The 18,383-nt window shown below is 39.4% G+C and overlaps 1 protein-coding gene across 3 annotated transcripts in view; it reads left to right on the top strand.

The window, feature by feature from the left end:
* The window catches only part of Taf2 (TATA-box binding protein associated factor 2), a 58,824-nt gene that overhangs the window by 26,021 nt on the left and 14,420 nt on the right, over nt 1-18,383 (top strand). For all 3 annotated transcript variants that reach the window (XM_052160591.1, XM_052160592.1, XM_052160593.1), the window contains exons 17-23: nt 2,358-2,498; nt 5,197-5,307; nt 7,230-7,423; nt 8,676-8,815; nt 11,902-11,971; nt 14,820-14,929; nt 17,476-17,705. In XM_052160591.1, the coding sequence (XP_052016551.1) occupies nt 2,358-2,498; nt 5,197-5,307; nt 7,230-7,423; nt 8,676-8,815; nt 11,902-11,971; nt 14,820-14,929; nt 17,476-17,705 (996 nt within the window). The remainder of the gene's footprint in view (nt 1-2,357; nt 2,499-5,196; nt 5,308-7,229; nt 7,424-8,675; nt 8,816-11,901; nt 11,972-14,819; nt 14,930-17,475; nt 17,706-18,383) is intronic.

The following is an 18,383-nucleotide window of genomic DNA, read 5'->3' as shown; positions in this document are numbered from 1 at the left end:
CACAAGCGCTCCAAGAATGAACTACAACTCACCAGAGTCGTTTAAGTTTTTCTTGGTAACAGTTCTTTTGAAATCTTGTACCACTTGCTTCGATCAGCACTGATTTGAAAGAAACATGTTTGACATAAAAATAGATATGTATAATAATATCATTGTCAAACTGAAAAATGAAGGAGAATTTTTCCATTTTTAAATTGCCAACTATATTTTTAAGCTAAGAACATTTTTGCTAAAAATTCTATGGTTGGGGGCTGGAGAGGTGGCTTGGGCTAAGAGTGCTGGCGACTCTTCCGGTGGTCCTGAGTTCAGTTTGCAGTAAGCACATGGTGTCTCACAGCCATCTACAGTGAGATCCAGTGCTCTCCTCTGGCCTGCAGGCATGCACAGCAGCAATAGAGCGCTCATCAAACAGTGAGAAGAAATTGTGATTGTAGTAATTTGTTTTTACATGAGAATACATAAAATTAACAAATCTTAATTGTGGTAGTTATTGGGTTTCAGAATTAAAACTAGTGGTAATTTATAATAATTGATACTATATTTTTTATCAATGAAGTCTCTTTTCTTTTTTTTTGGCTTTTTAGGACAGGTTTAATTTGTGTGTGAGTGTGTGAATGAGTGTGTGTGTGTGTGTGTGTGTGTGTGTCTATCCTTGGCTGTTCTAGAACTTGCTGTATAGATCGGGATGGCCTAGAATTCACAGAAATGCTTCTGCCTCTCCCTCCCAAGTACTGGCATTTTTAAAGGCATTTTTGACTGCCACTGAGGAATCAACAGTCTTTAGATTAAAGAAAAATCTGGATCCAGAAGAATGCAGACCAGAAACATTTGTCTACCGAGTATTTCACAGCATCCTCTGATATCCTATGATAGTGTTATTCCCACTTCAGTGGGTGCTAACACTTTATATTTGTTTTGACTTTAGTGATAACGTGCAGCTGACTTTCTGTGCTCTCAGATATTAGAGAGAAAATGAGTTTATTTGCTAGGGATAGATTTTACTGGTACTCCAAATAGCCTTATGATTTTCGTTAAAATCATAGCACAGACACAAAACTGTAGGATAAAGTATTTAATCATGATTTCTTTATCTCAGATACTTTTTATATGTCCTTAAAATTTCAGTATTATGAGGATTTTTTCTAAAGCATTTTTTCTTCACTATTTAAGTTTTTATTAAAGTAAGAAATTTTATAATCCTTATATGTCTTGGATCAGCTAACAATTCTGTTGGCTAAAACAAAATCAACATCTAACTTTTCGCAGTAAAGAATTAGACATTTAAGGGAAGGAATGCTGTAAAGTTTTGTACTTTGATGAAAGTCTTTTTCCCCGGAGTCTCTGATACATTAATTTGTCTTTATATTTTATAATTTTTATGAATTCGTTGTTTTGCGTCAAATAATCTTGGGCTAGCCTTGCTTACTTAAACATAGCATTTGCTTAATACATACAGGTCAGTGTTTCTTTTCCTTTTATCTTTTGTACCTTTTTTATTGCGTTTAAATTTGAGGTATTTCCATATTTATCTGTGAAGCATGGGTTTCTTTCCGTGTGCCCAGATCAGGTATAAGTAGCTAGGACTGCTGTGGGATTGCTTTCTGGGCAGCTGCTATAGCTTGACGGACACCTGTAGCCTTCAGCCTTGGGGTGAGCCACACTGGAGACTTAAGCCTCTGAACTAGTTCCAGGGTGGCAGTCTCCAGTGAGTACCAGTGATTTTCCTGGCAAGAGTTGGGGCCATGACTTGAATAAGAGAAAACAGCCATTCAGGCAGCACTGACTTTACTGACATGGTGCCTGGCCTTGCACATGACCTGGTGTGCGGTTACAGACTCTTATTTGCCCTGCACTGACCAGGACTTTCCATCCCCCATGGCTTAGGCTTGCCTCCTTATTCTTCTCTAAATAAACAGTACCTCAGATTGGCTTGCTTTCCACTTGAGTGGTCTGAGGATCTGTTCAAACTCATAATATTTTTTAATTTTAATGAGCTTAAACTATCAGAGTTCTATGTACCTAAGTGAATAGGGAGAAACCCAGTCCAAGAAGCCTTTGGAAGAACATTTTCCTTAAACACAAGAAGATGCTGGCATTTGGAAATTAACTTGTGCAAAACGACTATAAATGCACATAGTGGGCCTTTCGGTTCGTCTGGGATTGGGTGGGTGGGTGGGTGGGTGGCTGGTTTGTTTTTTTTGATGGGTGACTTTGTATATTTTCTTGGAAATGGGTGATAAAAGAACAAATTGTGTTAATTTCCAAGAACTGTAGTGCTGGCTTTTAGAACACCATTTGGTCTTCAAAGTGTATTTATAATGGTGATGGAAAGTTCTTCATCTTCCTACTGTTTACAGATTGCAAACTCAATGGTAAGCACATGGACAGGACCACCAGCCATGAAGTCCCTCTTTACTAGAATGTTTTGTTGTAAAACTTGTCCCAACATCGTGAAAACAAACAACTTCATGAGTTTTCAGAGTTATTTTCTGCAGAAGGTACTTCTCCTTGTTCTTATGATGTTTTTATATTAACATAACTTTATCAATGTTTGTCTTCCTTCTGTGATTTCTTTTTTATGCCATGAACTCTTATGTGTCTGTTTAACTTGGAAACTGCGTGCTAGGTGTGCACTTACCATAGGCCGGCCCCTGCTCTAAGCTTTTCTAGAATTTTCACTGATCACTGATGTTTTAATCAACTTTATATAAGTCATATCTACATCACTCATAGCATGCAGAGAGATGACTGGCCTTTGATTGGCTGTGATGGGATGGAGGTATGGCATACGTGTGGCCCTCTCTCACAGCTGGCCCCCTAGACTGGGACAGTATATTTTGAATCAGAAGTTGCCCAGCTCACAGTGTCAACTTTACTTGTTTGCTTGAAGGCAGGTGACATGAGCCTCGGCTGCAACAGAGTGCTGCACAGGGGGCCAGTACTGGTTGCAGTTCTGCTGCGACTGTGGTACTGTGTCTCTATTTTCAGAATGAAGAAATTAGATCAAGGACATAGAGTATGTTTAAAGTTACACTTACAGGAGGCTTTCTGTAAAATGGTGAGTTAGAGGGAGAGCAGAAGCGTGGGTACACTGGAGTATGGGAAGATGACTAGTTGTTGAGTGATTGCAGATCATTTGACTGGTTTGTTAGTCATAAGAGTGAAGGCAAAGCTAGATTAATTAGATCAACCAGAGTGTGGCCTTAAAGGAATCGAGAAGGAGGGAAGGAGAGCGACGCCCGGTCTTAGCCGGGGCAGCAGCTGCGAGGATGAGCAAGTTTGGCACGGAATCATTGCACTTTGCTTGGTGTCCTGTGGAAGAGTGGGAAACTGGGTGTGTTTGATATAAAGGAAAGACAGAGGAGAAAGTTTATATAAAAGACAGGTCAGGCTTTGAGCAGAAGGGAAGATGTAGGAATTAAACGGAAGAAAAAGTAAGAACATGTTTTTTCTTCAGCAAGTCGAAAGGATTTTTTTTTTAAGTGAAACTCCTGCCGTAGTTCCTAGATTGTGGAGTAGGGGTCTGAGTCAATATTAGAGCCCAAAGAATGCTGGGGGACTGTTTCTTTAGGGCGGGGTGTGGCTGTTGCATTTTGATACCTCAGCAGCAGTCATGATTAGCACCAGTCCTACTCAGGATTGCACCTTCACCCTCAGTCGTGGAGGGGAGGAGGACTGCAAGGCCCTACCCACCCCTCCTTGGTGTAGGTAGGGTAGGATGCCTATGTTCCCATAAGTAATTCTGATTAAGCTCAGTGGGTCAACCGAAACTAAACCAGTCAAGAAAGAAAGACACGACAGTGGAGGAGACATATGTACCTGGCTGGAAAGAGGAAGAGGTCTCGCAGGGGTGGGTAGTGGGCTCAGGTTATCAGGTTAAAAAGGGGAGAAGAAGGCAATATGGAGGTTAGAGGTGTTGTTTTTGCTTTTGTTTTCCTAATGAAAGAAGATAGACTGGACAAAAGGCGAGCATATGCATATTATAAAGATAATTATAAGGCTCTTTTGGTTTTATTGTTTTGTTGTTTGTATGTATTGCTGTCAAAATGTGTTTGCATGTGTCTTAGCTTGTAGTGTAAAGTTTATTCTTACTTTGGGTTAAAGTAAACAATTTGGAACAGTGATACTTTTAGTCCAAATGACTTACATAACACTTGTAGTTGGCAGGAAAGAAAATTTGACTAAATCAGACATTTAAATTTGTCTTGCAAAAGTGCAGTGCAGGCAGAGAGAACAGATCTTCATGTGGGGAAAGGCGCTTTCCGCTAGGTTTTCATACCTCATACTGCCCACTTCAGGCCTGTCCTCATTGCTGGGACAAAGGTAGCAGAAGGAAGGAAGCAAGGAAGCAAGCAAGGAAGGAAGCCTTGTTTTGCCTCCCAGCTGGAGAGGATCTAGTCCACCCTGACAAGACAAACATGACCCCAACCATGAGGCGTGCAGTCGGGAGGCAGAGATTGCATACTTGTTCTCAGTTCGCCTTCTCCTTTGTATTTGTTCTGGAACCCCACTCCATGGGGTTGTGCTAGCACCTGTGCGGTAGATCATCCTATCTTCCAGCAAAAACTCTGGAAATACCTCAGAGGCATGTCCCCAAGTGTATCTACTGTTTTGTCTGGGGCTTAATTAGCTTTATTTCACTAGCAGAATTTACTATTATGTGTCTGTTTTGTTGATACTAACAGAAAATTGCTTATGGAATTTTAGAAAGAGGAAAGGTATACTGAATTTTAGACTGCTGTCTGTCCTAGTCTGAGGGCTGGTGAGCTGTACTGGTGTCTTGTCTTATCACCAGCCCTAAAGATGATTGTGTGGAAGCAAGGCAGTGAGCAGCATGCAGATATCCAGAGGAGATAGTGAAGGGATGGGTTAAAGGTGCCCCAGTGCTGAAACTGTGGACTCTGTCCACTATATCACTTAGAAAGGAATTGATATAATTTACAGTATATATACTCTCTTCCAGCAAGTGAGCACAGGCACATAGCCTGTAGACTCTGTCCACTAATGAAAATATTCCCTGGATTCCTTTCCCATTTCAGTACGAATGCTTTTAGATGTGTCTATAGTGGGAGCACATAGGAGATGGGGTATTTGGCTCCATCTATGTATCTGTGTTACAGTTGTCTTTAGAGTACACAGTACCATAGTAATGAGTAAGTTGGGTTATGTGCTTAAAACTCTTTCCCTTTTTTGTAGACTATGCCGGTTGCAATGGCTTTGCTAAGAGATGTACATAATCTTTGTCCTAAAGAAGTTTTAACATTTATTTTAGACTTAATCAAGTACAATGACAACAGAAAAAATAAGGTAAGGTGCTTTTCTCTATGACTATTGTACAGTACCCAGTAATTCTTTGTTTTTAGGATAAATTATGGGGGCCTCAGTCCCCAGGACTGCAATAAAAGAAAGGAAGAAATACTTGTGTTTGTAGAGTTATTCATAAGCCCATAGTACCTTTGTAGAGTTAGAGGCACACACATGGTTTATTGGAATAATCAGTGGATGAAAACCAAGATTAATTGGTTCGTAAATGTTTCTTGAAACTTTCATAGAGAGACCAATATATCAGTTTGAGGGAGCCAGCTGAAACTTGGTTTAATGAAGTCTAACAGCACAGTTTTATTTTTCTTGTGTGTGTGCTGTGTGCATGTGTGTGCATGTGTATGTGCACAGGGTTGCAGCCATGCCTGCATGCCTCTGGGTGGGGAATGGGCAGATAGCTCCTGAAGGGAGGGAGCTAGAAGATTGAGGGAGCCGCCCTCCTAAGAGTGGGAAAGGAAGAGGAGGAATGTAAATTAAGTGCAAATTAAACAGCAGCCGTTGTTGTGATTCTGTCCATGCTTCTTTTTTTAAATCAGTGTTATGCTTTTGGAAAGAATATGATGTTACTGATAGTTTAGATTTTTTGATCCTCTGCTGGGATGTTCTCTTCTTTGAAATCTATCTTTTGTCCAAGTTCCTTTTCTTTAAGTTGAATTGTTTCTTTCTTCCGGTCCCTCTTTTTTTCTTCTTTTTTTCTTTTTTTATTCTGTATGCATGTGAGTGTGTACCTTCTCTGTATGTGTGTCCTGTGTGTGCAGGAGCCCACAGAGGCCGGAGCAGAGGTGGTCGGGAGCCTCCACTTGGGTTCTGGGAACAGACCCAAGGGCAGTAAGTGCTCTTAAACATTGAGCCGCCTCAGCCCTCTCTCCTGACCCCTGGGTTCTTTTGCTTTTCTTTTTTTTAATTTAAATTTCCTTAATTGCATGGTGATCTTTAGATGTTTATACTTTAAGATAGAGTGCTATTTGATTGATTGGAAGCCTTGTATTGATACCAGGATTTGTAGACTGTAATGTTTTTCTTTTTTTTTGTATGTACGTGTCTGTGGTGTGCATATGTGTCTTTAGAGCACCTGCATCTGATGTTGTATGTGTGTGCCTCTGCATGCAGAGACCTGCGTTAATCTCAGATGACTTTTTTTCTTCATTTCTTTGGGTTTTTTGTTTGTTTGTTTGTTTGTTTTGTTTTGTTTTGTTTGTTCATTTGTTTTTTGAGACAGGGTTTTACTGTGTGGCTCTGGTTGTCCTGGAACTTACTCTGTAGACCAGGCTAGCCTCAATCAAACTCAGCGATCCTCCTGCCTGCACCAGCACCAACTTGGTCAGGCGACTGTCTTGATTGTTCTCCACCTATGTACTGGGGCATTCATTGTCTTTCACTTTGAAGCCAGGGTTTGACTCTAGAGCTTGTTGGCTGATCTAGTGAGCTATCAAGCTTCAGGAATTCTGTATCTGCCCCTGAGTGTTAGGCACGCGTGTGGACTCCCATCCCTGCCTGGGTTTATGTGAGCACTGGGCACCTAAGCTCAGGGCCTCTTGATGGCAGGCCCCTTCTCCACGGAACCGTCCCTCTAGCTCCTAGTGGGATGTAACCTTTTTGTTTGTTGTCTTTTTCCTTTCTTGGACTTTAATACTAGATGGTTTGTTTGGGTGACTGTAGGAAGACCTTACACAGTGAGTGTGTAGTCTGATAGGTGGCTGATGAGTGCACTTCTTGTGCATGGGGGGGGGCGTTTTGGGGGGGGAGAGGGAGAGATCCTGGTGATGAACTCAGGGCTTTGTGCATTCTAAAGATGTGCTCTACTTCTGAGCTGAAATGATTTAAAGTTAGATGTGTTAGCTAAAGTTATTTAGGGTTATATGGGTCATGAAAAGGCTTAATTATCTTCTTTTAATTCTTTGACTTAGTTTTCAGATAACTATTACCGTGCAGAAATGATTGATGCCCTGGCTAACTCTGTTACACCTGCTGTCAGTGTGAATAATGAAGTCAGAACTTTGGATAACTTAAATCCTGATGTGCGACTAATTCTTGAAGAAATAACCCGCTTTTTGAATATGGAAAAACTTCTCCCAAGTTACAGACATACTATTACTGTCAGGTGCCACTATTTCCTTACTGCTTCTTTAAGATTATTTATTTCTGTCCAGTTAAATTGGAGAAAATTAAAGCAAAAATAAGAAATTTAAATTTTCTGATACTATCATCTCCAGATCAATTATTAATATATGGAAAGTATCTCAAAGTTTTCCCCTTTTGTAGTGAAATTTTTATGTTTATAATACTATATGTAGTTTTATGGTCAATTTCCATCATGTTCTAATTTTTTAAAAAATATATGATCTTGTATTTTTGTGTATCCATGCACACACACACAAGCACATGTTGGGAAACCACCTGTGCTGTGCTGCACGTGTGGGTGTCAGAGAACAGCTCTGTGGATTGGATCTACTTTATGTGGGTGGACTAAGGATGGAACTCAAGTCTCCCAGGCTTACATATGTGAAGTGCCTTCACCTCCCGAGCTGTCTCACCGACCCTGGAACATCTTCCTAATAATTACTTGATGTGAGGGTCATTTTCTATATCGGTCACTATTGTCTGAGGTTGTGAGACAAGCTCACGTGTAGTTCCATCTGTGTGGCCAAGGACCCCCTTGGACTATGCCCTGACATCCTGCTTCCACTTTCCAAGTGATGGAGGGCACAGCCACCTTTAGCCTTCCTAGTTTTATTTTTATGTTTTAGTTTTCATTTTATTGTATTTTTTGTCTTGTGGGACAGGGTCTCATTATGCTTTTTGGGTTGGATTGGCCTCAGACTCGGGAGATCGCTGCCTCTGTTGTACCCTCCACCCACCCCATCCCTGCTTCCCTAGCCAAGTGCTGGGACTACAGCTTGCCCACCGGCCCAGCTAGCCCACCGTTTGTATGGTGAATGAATGTAGGACTTTTGAAATTTGCTTTTATTTTATTTATATATTAATATTGAAATTTTATCAGAAAAACTAAACATTACAGAATTGAATGTATATTCAAATTACTTCACTTCAGTTTTTAAAATTATTTTTACTTGATTTTATGTGTTTGAGTATTTTGCCTGCATGCGTGTCTGTTCACGTGGGCATCAGACTCCTAGGACTGGAGTTGGAGATAGTTGTGAGTCACCATGTGGGTACTGGGAATCAATCCTGGGTCCTCTGGCGGAGTAGCCAGTGTTCCTAACTGCTGAGTCATGTCTCCAGCCCTGATAGATGAGGATTTTAATTTATTGACAAACTAATCTCTGTAGTACCTAGGTAACAGCTTTGGTTCATGATACTTAAGAGGAAGTAATGAACGTTTTTCTCACTAGTTGCTTGAGGGCCATAAGGGTGCTTCAGAAGAATGGACATGTGCCGAGTGATGCATCTCTCTTCAAATCCTACGCCGAGTACGGCCACTTTGTGGACATCAGGATAGCCGCTCTGGAAGCTGTCGTCGATTACACTAAAGGTAATGGTGTCCGGGCAGTGCTTGTTCCAGTTTAGAAAGGGGTGTCGGGAAACACCCTTTGCATCTTTGTAGTACAGGCACTACAGGGATTCTAATTGGTTTTAATTACTTTTTATGTAGTATACACAATAGTAGATCTCACAGTGATATTTTCAGACATATCAAAACCTTACTGTTACATTCTTGCCTCACTGACTTTTAGTTGGTTTGGTAGCAATAGGAAAAAAAAAATAAAATTATAGATGTCTTTAACTGCTGGGAGAAGCCAGCAAATTCCACAAATTCAATTTTATGTTATTTTTTTTAAAAATAAGAGATTTGGGAAAAAATACCTAGGGATTCAAGGAAATATCTTACAAGTATATAAAAATTTGTAACTATGCAAACAAATCAAGAGACAGTAACTTTCATCCGGAAAATTAGCTTAGGCCTCAAGGTTAAAGAAATAAAAAGTAGGGCACAGAATAAAGTACAGGTTGGGAAAATAACACAGGACACAGCAGAGTACTCCGAAAGGGGTCCATTCCAGTGACTGAGCTGGCGGCTACTGCAACTGAAAGCTTTTGATTAGCTTCCTAGATCAGAACCATGGTGTTGTAGAGAGTACAAAGATAGTGTGAGGACCTCTGTTGAAGCCTACACCTGTTCCTGATTTTCTCCTGTCTTAAAATTTCCTTATAATTCCACTTTGCTTTATGATTCATTCTGCAAAGAAAGATAGTATAGTCTCCAGTTTCAGATTATGAATGCAAAACGACAGTAACACATTAAGTGAGTAAAACTCAGCTTGTGTGTTTTAGATTCTGTCATTGCCAGCTGTCACTTACATAGCTTTAGGGAATTAGGCACATATGCAGTCCTTCTGTAACATTCTGTATTTCCCCAAGATTTTATTTTGGGCCTGAAATGGTTGCACTTGCTTTTAGTCTTAGCACTTGAGAGACAGAGGTTGGAGGATCTCTGAGAGTTAGAGACCAGCCTGGTCTATGTAGCAGTTCCAGGCCAACTAGGGTTATATAGTGAGGTCCTATCTTAATCAAAAGGTTTTTTGGGTTTTTTGTTTGTTTGCTTGCTTGTTTGTTTTTGCCTGCATTACACACATACACAATGCAGATTCCCAATGAGGCAAAGAGAGGTATTCAGATGCCCTGGAGTTAAAGGTCTTTGTGAGTAGCCTGGTGTGGGTGCTGGGAACTGACCTATAGTTCTCTACAAGAGCAGTAAGTGCTCTTAACTGCAGAGCCATCTCTCCAGCCCCTTCTGTAACATTATTAGCAACAAACTCCCAAAGAACATTTCTAGATGGAATATATGTGAATCAAAATAATAAAGATAGATGAGTGTGTAAGGTGAAGAAACCAAAGATAGCTGATCTTGCCTATATGATAGCTTTAAGCCTAAATGCTTACTAAATTTGTGCTAAAAACCTGTGTGTATTTCAGAAATAATTGTTTAATAGTTATATACAGGTAATATAAATATGTAAGTATAATCTATGTCTAAAAGTCAAACTAGTATTGGGAGAATAAAGAAGTTAAAGTATATTGAACTCTGATTAGGATAAAAGTAGGTGGGAAGTTCTCCAGGGAGTTCCAGGTTGTATGTGAACTAGAAATGTAATTATGTCTTTTTAAGTTTTATACATTTCAACAAAATGCCTATAGACAGAAAGCAAAGAGTAGTTAGTACCCACATTGTATTTATATGTTTGTATTGACTTGCTGTTTAAAGAACTTGTTATTTTTATGTTCTTTCATTTAAGAGATGATATAAATGTGATTTTTTGCTATTAAGTGAATTATTTGACAAGAAATAAACATATAATTCTGTGTCTCTATATCTGTTGTGATGATTTGCTGGCCTAAAATCTAGACTTACTTAGCTCATGTGATTTCTTAGTGTGCTTAACATTCTTTTCTAAGATAAAGTATATATGTCTCAGGAATAAGAAGAATTCATGAGTTAATACTACCCAAGATGAAGTAGAAGGCTAATATGTTTCCAAAAGAATACTAAACTAATAAGTATTATTTTAAAAAGTGAATGGTGCTTATGTCTCAACCATGAATTCTGTAAGTCAAAATATTAGAAGATGAAAGAGCGAGAACTATTGTGCATAAGATTGTGTAACTACAGCTTATGCTGACAAGGTGTTAGTTACAATTGTAAGGTATGTCTGTGACTACCTTTCTGACTGTCTTGCATCTTAGTGAATGGAGCTGTGTGAGCAGAAATTTTTTTTGTTTTTTGTTGTTGTTGTTGGTTTTTTTTTTTTTTTTGGTTTCGAGACAGGGTTTCTCTGTGTAGCTCTGACTGTCCTGGAACTCTCTCTGTAGACCAGGCTGGCCTCAAACTCAGAAATCTGCCTGCATCTTCCTCCCAAGTGCTGGGATTACAGGCATGCGCCACCATTGCCCGGCAAGATTTATTTATTCATTCATTTATTCATTCATTCATTCATTCATTTTATGTATATGACTTATATAAACATATATGACCTATGTGCCAGAAGAGGGCATCAGGTCCCATTATAGATGGTGGTAAGCCACCATGTGGTTGCTGGGAGTTGAACTCTGGTCCTCTGGAAGAGCAGCCGGTGAGCGCTCTTAACCGCTGAGCCAGCTCTCCAGCCCAGAAATTGTTTATATTGTTTGTATTTGTTACTATTGTATATCAAGCCTCTGTGGGATTTAAGCATCTAAAAAGTTGGGCAGATTTTTGTCTAACTAGTTGTGTCTAATTTAGGACTTCTGATGATTAGAACTTGCTTTATGGTGTATGAGTTTTAGGTTAACATTAGTATGAACTGTATACTAGGCACTATTTTTTGATACTATATTGTACTGAGGTTTGGCTGAATATATATTGGGTATTGTTTTGGTTATGGTTACATATGACATAACGCTTGTGAAAGTTACTACTAGCCTAGTGCATATAAAGTTTTAAAAATGAATTTTAATTGCTTCATTGGACCCTTCAACTGCATGACAATTCATCTAAGAATTCTACTTATTTAATTTTCTGCTTATCACTTGTTATTTGATCTGTTATTTAACCCTATAAATACTTTATGTTTTTATTTTCAGTGGACAGGAGTTATGAAGAATTTCAGTGGCTACTTAATATGGTTCAGACTGACCCTGTCCCCTATGTGAGGTTAGTTTATGTACTTAATGTCTTGATTATAGACCCGAAATGGGTTAGATCATAGCCAAAAATTACACATGGGAGAGATGTACATGGGAAAGATTTTCTAAAATAGAGGAATAAGTTATGCATTTTTAGCCTTTTTTTCTTATTTGATTTTAGAAAAACATTTTGAAAACACATTAATAGTTTCTCTTAATTTTAACTATTCTGTTTTGACTTAAAGTTGTATACTTTATAATAAGTGGGTAGGGCTAACTACTTGTATGTCCCAATGTATAATTGATTGTGCTATTTTTATGTCATGTGGGAACTTATTTCAGGGCATCTCCTCTTTTTGATCATTTAACAGATTTTATTACATTTATTGTTTTGTCTGTATGTATGCATACACATGTACCCCAGCTCGCATGTGGGGGTCAGGGGACCAACAGGGACACATGGGGCCACATCACTGGCTCCCGTTTGTTTTTTTTTTTATTTCATTCAAAGCCTTAAGTCTTATTAGAGTTGATCTTTTTACAAATCTTTCAGAAGCTAACGGAGCTGCAGTCATGCCATCCACCTCTGTAGTGTGCTTACCTCTGCTCGCTGCTTGTGTTCCTGCTGGGGGTTTTGGATGTTTGGATTGCTTTTGTTAACCATTTCTGTCTTTCCTTCTTTGAAATCAACATAGTCAACACTCAGGTTTTTATTTAACATTCCAATTTCATAGATCAGAATATTAGAGCTGAAGAATAACTCATAGCCATTTCAGCTCTGGGCAAGGACGTAGACCTAGAGACGTTGAAGGCCGTGCTCGCCTTCCCACAGCACTAGGCAGATGGTGCTCTTCTAAAATGAAATCAAACCAACCGCCTGCTCATCTTTAGAATGTCTCCAGGGTGAGCAGTCTGCTCAGGGCTTGGGCTTTTACAACAGTGGCTCCTTGGTTGGTAACTATATATTTCAGTGTTTTAAGTAATGCGTATTATACATTTTTATCAACTTTGAATATTTTAATGTTCTTGACTTGTGATCTTTATTGCAGTTTGAATAATCTGTTCTTGTGAGTTGAAATGCTGAAAAAAATCTGATAGCTTCTCATTTTAAAGTCCAGAGCAAGAAATAGAGCCTCATTACTATGTCTACATGGAGTATGAACTTAAAAGTCTTTGGTAGCATATAAGATTAGAAGCTATAAATACAATATAAATAAAGTTTAACCATTTGTTTCAAACCATTTAATGCTTAAAACTTAAGTAACAGTTTGTTTTCAATTTACAAGAAGAAGAAAATTAACATCTATATTTCAAGGCTTGTTTTAACTATTAGATGTTTAAGATCTGTTTCAGAGAGCACTTTGAGCAGATTGTCATAGTTGTTACTGTATTACACATTGATATATAGTTGATATGGTAGTATACATATGATATATAATAACTGAATGAAGTTATTACACATTGTGTCTATACCCAGTGCTTTTGAAATGTAGTTTTTGAGCTATTTTGGTTCATTCAAATGTGAAGAGCCACACTTACAGTCTGGACCTAACACCTACTTAGAGGTGCTTACCCCATGGCAGGAGATGAGAACTGGCTTGTGCAAGTTGTCTTCTGACCTTGCACACATGGCGTGGCACACACACACCCTACGACCACACCCCATACAAAATAAATACAAACTCTTTTTTTTTTTTAGTTCACATTTTTAAAAAAGACATTATTGCAATGAGTAGTGACTGGATAAAAGTTTCACCACACAGTGATTGCTTTCTTAGTGGTATTTTTTTTGTTGTTTTGTTTTGTTTCGGATAGGGTCTCACTATGTAGACCAGGCTGACCTCAAACTCACAGAGATGTGCCTGGCTCTGCCTTCTGAGTGCTGTGATTAAAAGGTGTGCACCACCATGCCTGGCTGTGTGTTTTAATTCATTTAGCTCAGTTATCTTGATGTTGTTTTGCTCTCTTTGAGGCAGTCTGAGTCTATAGACCAGGCTGGCCTCTGCCTCTCTGCGTCTCTGCCTCTGCTTCTGCCTTAGCCTTAGAATTTGGACTGCAGATACATACCATGATGCCCTGCAAAAGGAGTTTTAGTTTCTTAGTAGTTTTGTGTTTCTTTCTTGTTTTTACTTTATTTTTTATATATTTAGTATGACTTATCTCCATCATTCTCACTGCTATTACTCTTTTACCACTTATTTGAGTAAACATCATAGGACTGCTAAACATTGTAGAATTTCTAACGTTAAGACCTAGATACTCCAGTATTTGTCTCTGTCCAGGTCATTAGCATTTTCCTGCCCTATTCTAAGCATAAACATTGTTTTTATGGGTTTTAAAACTCATGGTAAAATGACTCTTATAAAGAATGAAAATTAGAGAAACGTTGAGCGTCTCTCTCTCTCCCCCAAAGAAAAGAATGTGATGGTTAAGGTTATATAGTCAGATGGTAGAAGACCTTGTCGAACAGTTCATATAATTGAAAACAAATCCATACGACATTTTAGTGAGAAAACACATGATAAACATTTAGGATTCAGCATAAAGCATTTAGAAATGGAATTAAATGTAAAATTAGACATAATGGGAAAGAAGAAAGGTTTTTTTGTTGTTTTTTTTTTTTTTGTTTTTGGATTTGGTTTTTCCGAGACAGGGTTTCTTTGTGCAGCTCTGGCTGTCTTGGAACTCACTCTGTAGACTAGGCTGGCCTCGAACTCAGAAATCTGCCTGCCTCTGCCTCCCAAAGTGCTGGGATTACAGGCGTGCGCCACCACCCGGCTTAGGTGAAAGGTTTTGATACTCTCTGTAGTGTTTCTTATTCATAGTACCAATCAGCAGTCAGTGAAAATTAATTTATTTAGTTTTTATTCTTACAGGCATAAGATTCTAAACATGTTGACTAAAAATCCGCCATTTACAAAGCACATGGAGTCTCCTTTATGCAACGAAGCCCTGGTGGATCAGCTCTGGAAGCTGATGAACTCCGGTAAGAGAGCAGTGAGGTCTTCTTGTTGAGCTTTGTATTGATTCTTTGTTAGCTTCACATCTTGCACCCCAGTGCCACTCATGTCCTCTCCCCTCGTATCTGTTCTCCACCCTTGCAACCTCCCCCACAAAAGAAAAAAAAAAACACAAGCAAAAAGCAAACAAAACAAAACGTAGAAGACATCTGCTCATGGAAACTAGCACAGTGTCCCACAGTGCACCTGTGCCCACTCAGTCTCACTCACAGATGACTCATGGCTACAGTTTGAGGACACCAGTGACTTTTTATAATTATTACTTATTTTCATTTTACCTCAGATTTTCAAGAATATGATGGGGGGGAGGGGGAGCACTGTGCACACACATTTGTGACCTAGAGTTACTAACTGGCTAGACTGGCTGGCCAGAGGGCACAGTGGCATCTGTTTCCCTAGTGTAGGAGGTTCAGGTGCTTGTCGCCATGCATGCCTGCCTTTTGCACAGGCACTGGGATCAAACTCAGGTCCCTGTGTATAAGTTGCATGCTCTGTGCCCTGTGATGCACTCCAGCCCCTCCTCCCACCATTCCCCTTCAAACAGGCTGACATACTTTCACATTGAGGTGATTTGTTCAGAATGTGTCCCATTGTTCCTTGTGGAAATGAAACATACTGATTTTAAAGTGTTCTAAGTAGTTAAAGTGCTATAAACATGAACCTTCATAGTCTTCCCATCTCTTGTCTGTGGCCTTCTAGTGGCCTTGTTCAGAGAAAACTCCTTTCTTTTTTATTTTCCCAGGACAGTGAGTAAGTGTAGAGTAACAGAGACGCTGCAGTTGTGAGGACTGCATGCTGTTGTACATCTCCGTGGGCAGGGAGTGCAGGCCCACAGTGGACGAGCACTAGCCCTGGAGCTGGTGGGTGTGCCCAGGTCGAATCCAGCTCAGTGTAACTAGTCTACACTGCCATTTACAAAACGCAATCAGTAAGACCTGTTTCTGCAACCGGAGAAGGAAACAACTTGGTGTTGGGTTTTTTGTTTTGTTTTTTTGTTTGTGTTTTGTTTTTTCAAGACAGGGTTTCTCTGTAGACCAGGCTGGCTTCAATCTCAGAAATCTGCCTGTCTCTGCCTCCCAAATACAGGGATTAAAGGCCTGAGCCACCACCGCCTGGCCTGCTTGGGGTTTTTAAAGCCTGGTGTCTGCCTCATGTTAAACACCCAGCTCTGTGATTCCCAAGGGAAGTAAATTTCTTTCCTTCTGTGTCAGGGAATCAAACTCAGGGTCTGGAGTAGCTGGCTGTACTTTCAGCAGCCGTAGTAGCCACTTATTTGTAAGTTATTTTTATTTAATTGGTTACTAATCTATGAATTTATGAATGGCATATGTATTAAAAGACAGTTTTTGTTGAATCTCTTAATTTGAAATTAATACTGCTTTTGGTTTAGTCAAAAGCAACACAAATTATTTTACTTGAACAGTTGTTGCAAGTTGACGGAGACCTGGGGGTATTTACTCTAATACCTAATTTTCATTTTCTAACACTTCATCTTTGAGCTACTGTATCTCCTCCCTAGAGTACTGAAGTAGATTGCTGTGATAGCTCATTGCTAACTCACTGAATCACGAATACTAAATTGTAATGTTTTAATTTTTTACTTAATTTACTAATACTGAGATATTACAGACTACTCTTCTAGTTTATAATAAAAGTACAGTAGCCATAGGAAATACACCAGTATAGCTGTTTTGAAGACATACAATAAAATGAAAGTGGATGGCTTCTAACTTTAAAAAAATAAAGCAAATGGCAGAAAGAACCTTGTAAACCAGTCTGAACTAAGATGCTCTAGTGGGTTAGCTTTCCCTGCTCACCAGTGATCCTGTGTGCAGTTTTAATATTTACTCTCCTGTTACATTGAAGACATCATTGCCTCTTTTACTTACATCTAAGGGATAAACACAAACTTCAGAGACTTTAAAGAATTATTCAACAGTAAATCTTCCGTCAAATATTAATAAGAATATGTGCCTGACCATAATAGCTCACAAAATTGAGGAGGACATAACAAATTATAAAGACTTCTCTTATTACCTCTTGGGAAGAGTTTTTGGACAAAAGGATTAAGATTGCAAGATGGTTTTGGAAGAAACTGAACATGAGCAGGAAGCTGGACTTAACCTCTGGATGGAATGAGGCTTATATAAGAAGTTGCTTTATGTTTAATTTTCAAAGATGTGTCATAATCAGAATTATATATGTTAGAAAAATAATGCGCAGTTGTATGTCAGTGGCCTGATAGTTTGAGTTTGCATTATAAAATCCACGTGATTGACAGAAAGAATGACTTGCACATTGTCCTCGGCCTTCCACACTAACAGCCCAGCTCCTGCACACATGCACAGTATTCAGCACACACTCACCCAGTGTGTTTTTAATTTCTGAAATTGATTTTGTAAGAATAATGGTGTGGTAATTAACGCTGTTGATTTTTGTCTGCCTTTTAGGTACTGCACATGACTGGAGGTTACAGTGTGGTAATTGACGGTGTTGATTGTCTGCCTTTTAGGTACTGCACATGACTGGAGGTTACGGTGTGGCGCTGTGGACTTGTACTTCACGCTCTTTGGCCTCAGCAGACCATCTTGTTTACCCTTGCCAGAGCTCGGGCTTGTTCTTAACCTAAAAGAGAAGAAAGCTGTCTTGAACCCTACCATAATTCCAGAAGCTGGAGTAAGCAACCAGGAATCTGCGAGTAACCCAGGCTGTCACGCTCAGCTAGCTGGATTTCAGAACCCTGTGAGTGTCACATTAGTGCAAAAGACAGAGCCTCACTGCCTATCACCACCCAGGAAGGCCTCCAACCACGACCAGTCTAACCCCCCAACTTGTGTAAACAGTCATGCTCCAGTCGGCTTATGTGATGATGTAAGGCGCTTTTGGCCCCTAGAATTTCTCCTGTGCTTGGTACAGAGCCTGCTATATATCAGGCTGTCTTGTCTGTGTGTGGAGACCGCGTCTTTAAGTTGCTTGCTGGTGAATGGTTTTGAGTGAAAACTGGAAGAGTAATCTGATGATTTGGGAAGAGACGACACATTCCATTACATTTTATAAGTTTTTTATATTTGTAGGGTTTGCCTTTAGAAAGCCTTTTCTTTCTAGCTCTGCATTGTAAATTCCCAGACTCTGTAAAAAGAACATGTGTGAATCATTTTGCTGTAAAAAGAATGTTCCAGAAATGATTTTCATGACACAGTGTCTGCCTTCCATTTTCATCCGTATTTAGACCAGACTGTTCTGGCCATTCCCTACTGGTGCTTGCCCTTGAAACTCAGATTCCCTTTATGATTTACCTGAAGTTATCTGGGATATTATCACATTTATTGTAAATGCAGAGTGTGCCTTGAGGGGGAATTGGGCCTTATTATCCTTGCTCCTATCTTGGTTGCTTGGTTTTTCAAGACAAGGCTTCTCCAT

This window comes from Apodemus sylvaticus, chromosome 17 (genome assembly GCF_947179515.1).
Source record: "Apodemus sylvaticus chromosome 17, mApoSyl1.1, whole genome shotgun sequence".
Classification (NCBI taxonomy): domain Eukaryota; kingdom Metazoa; phylum Chordata; class Mammalia; order Rodentia; family Muridae; genus Apodemus; species Apodemus sylvaticus.
Note: the sequence above shows the minus strand (reverse complement) of the source record. Positions and strands in the feature narration are given on the sequence as shown.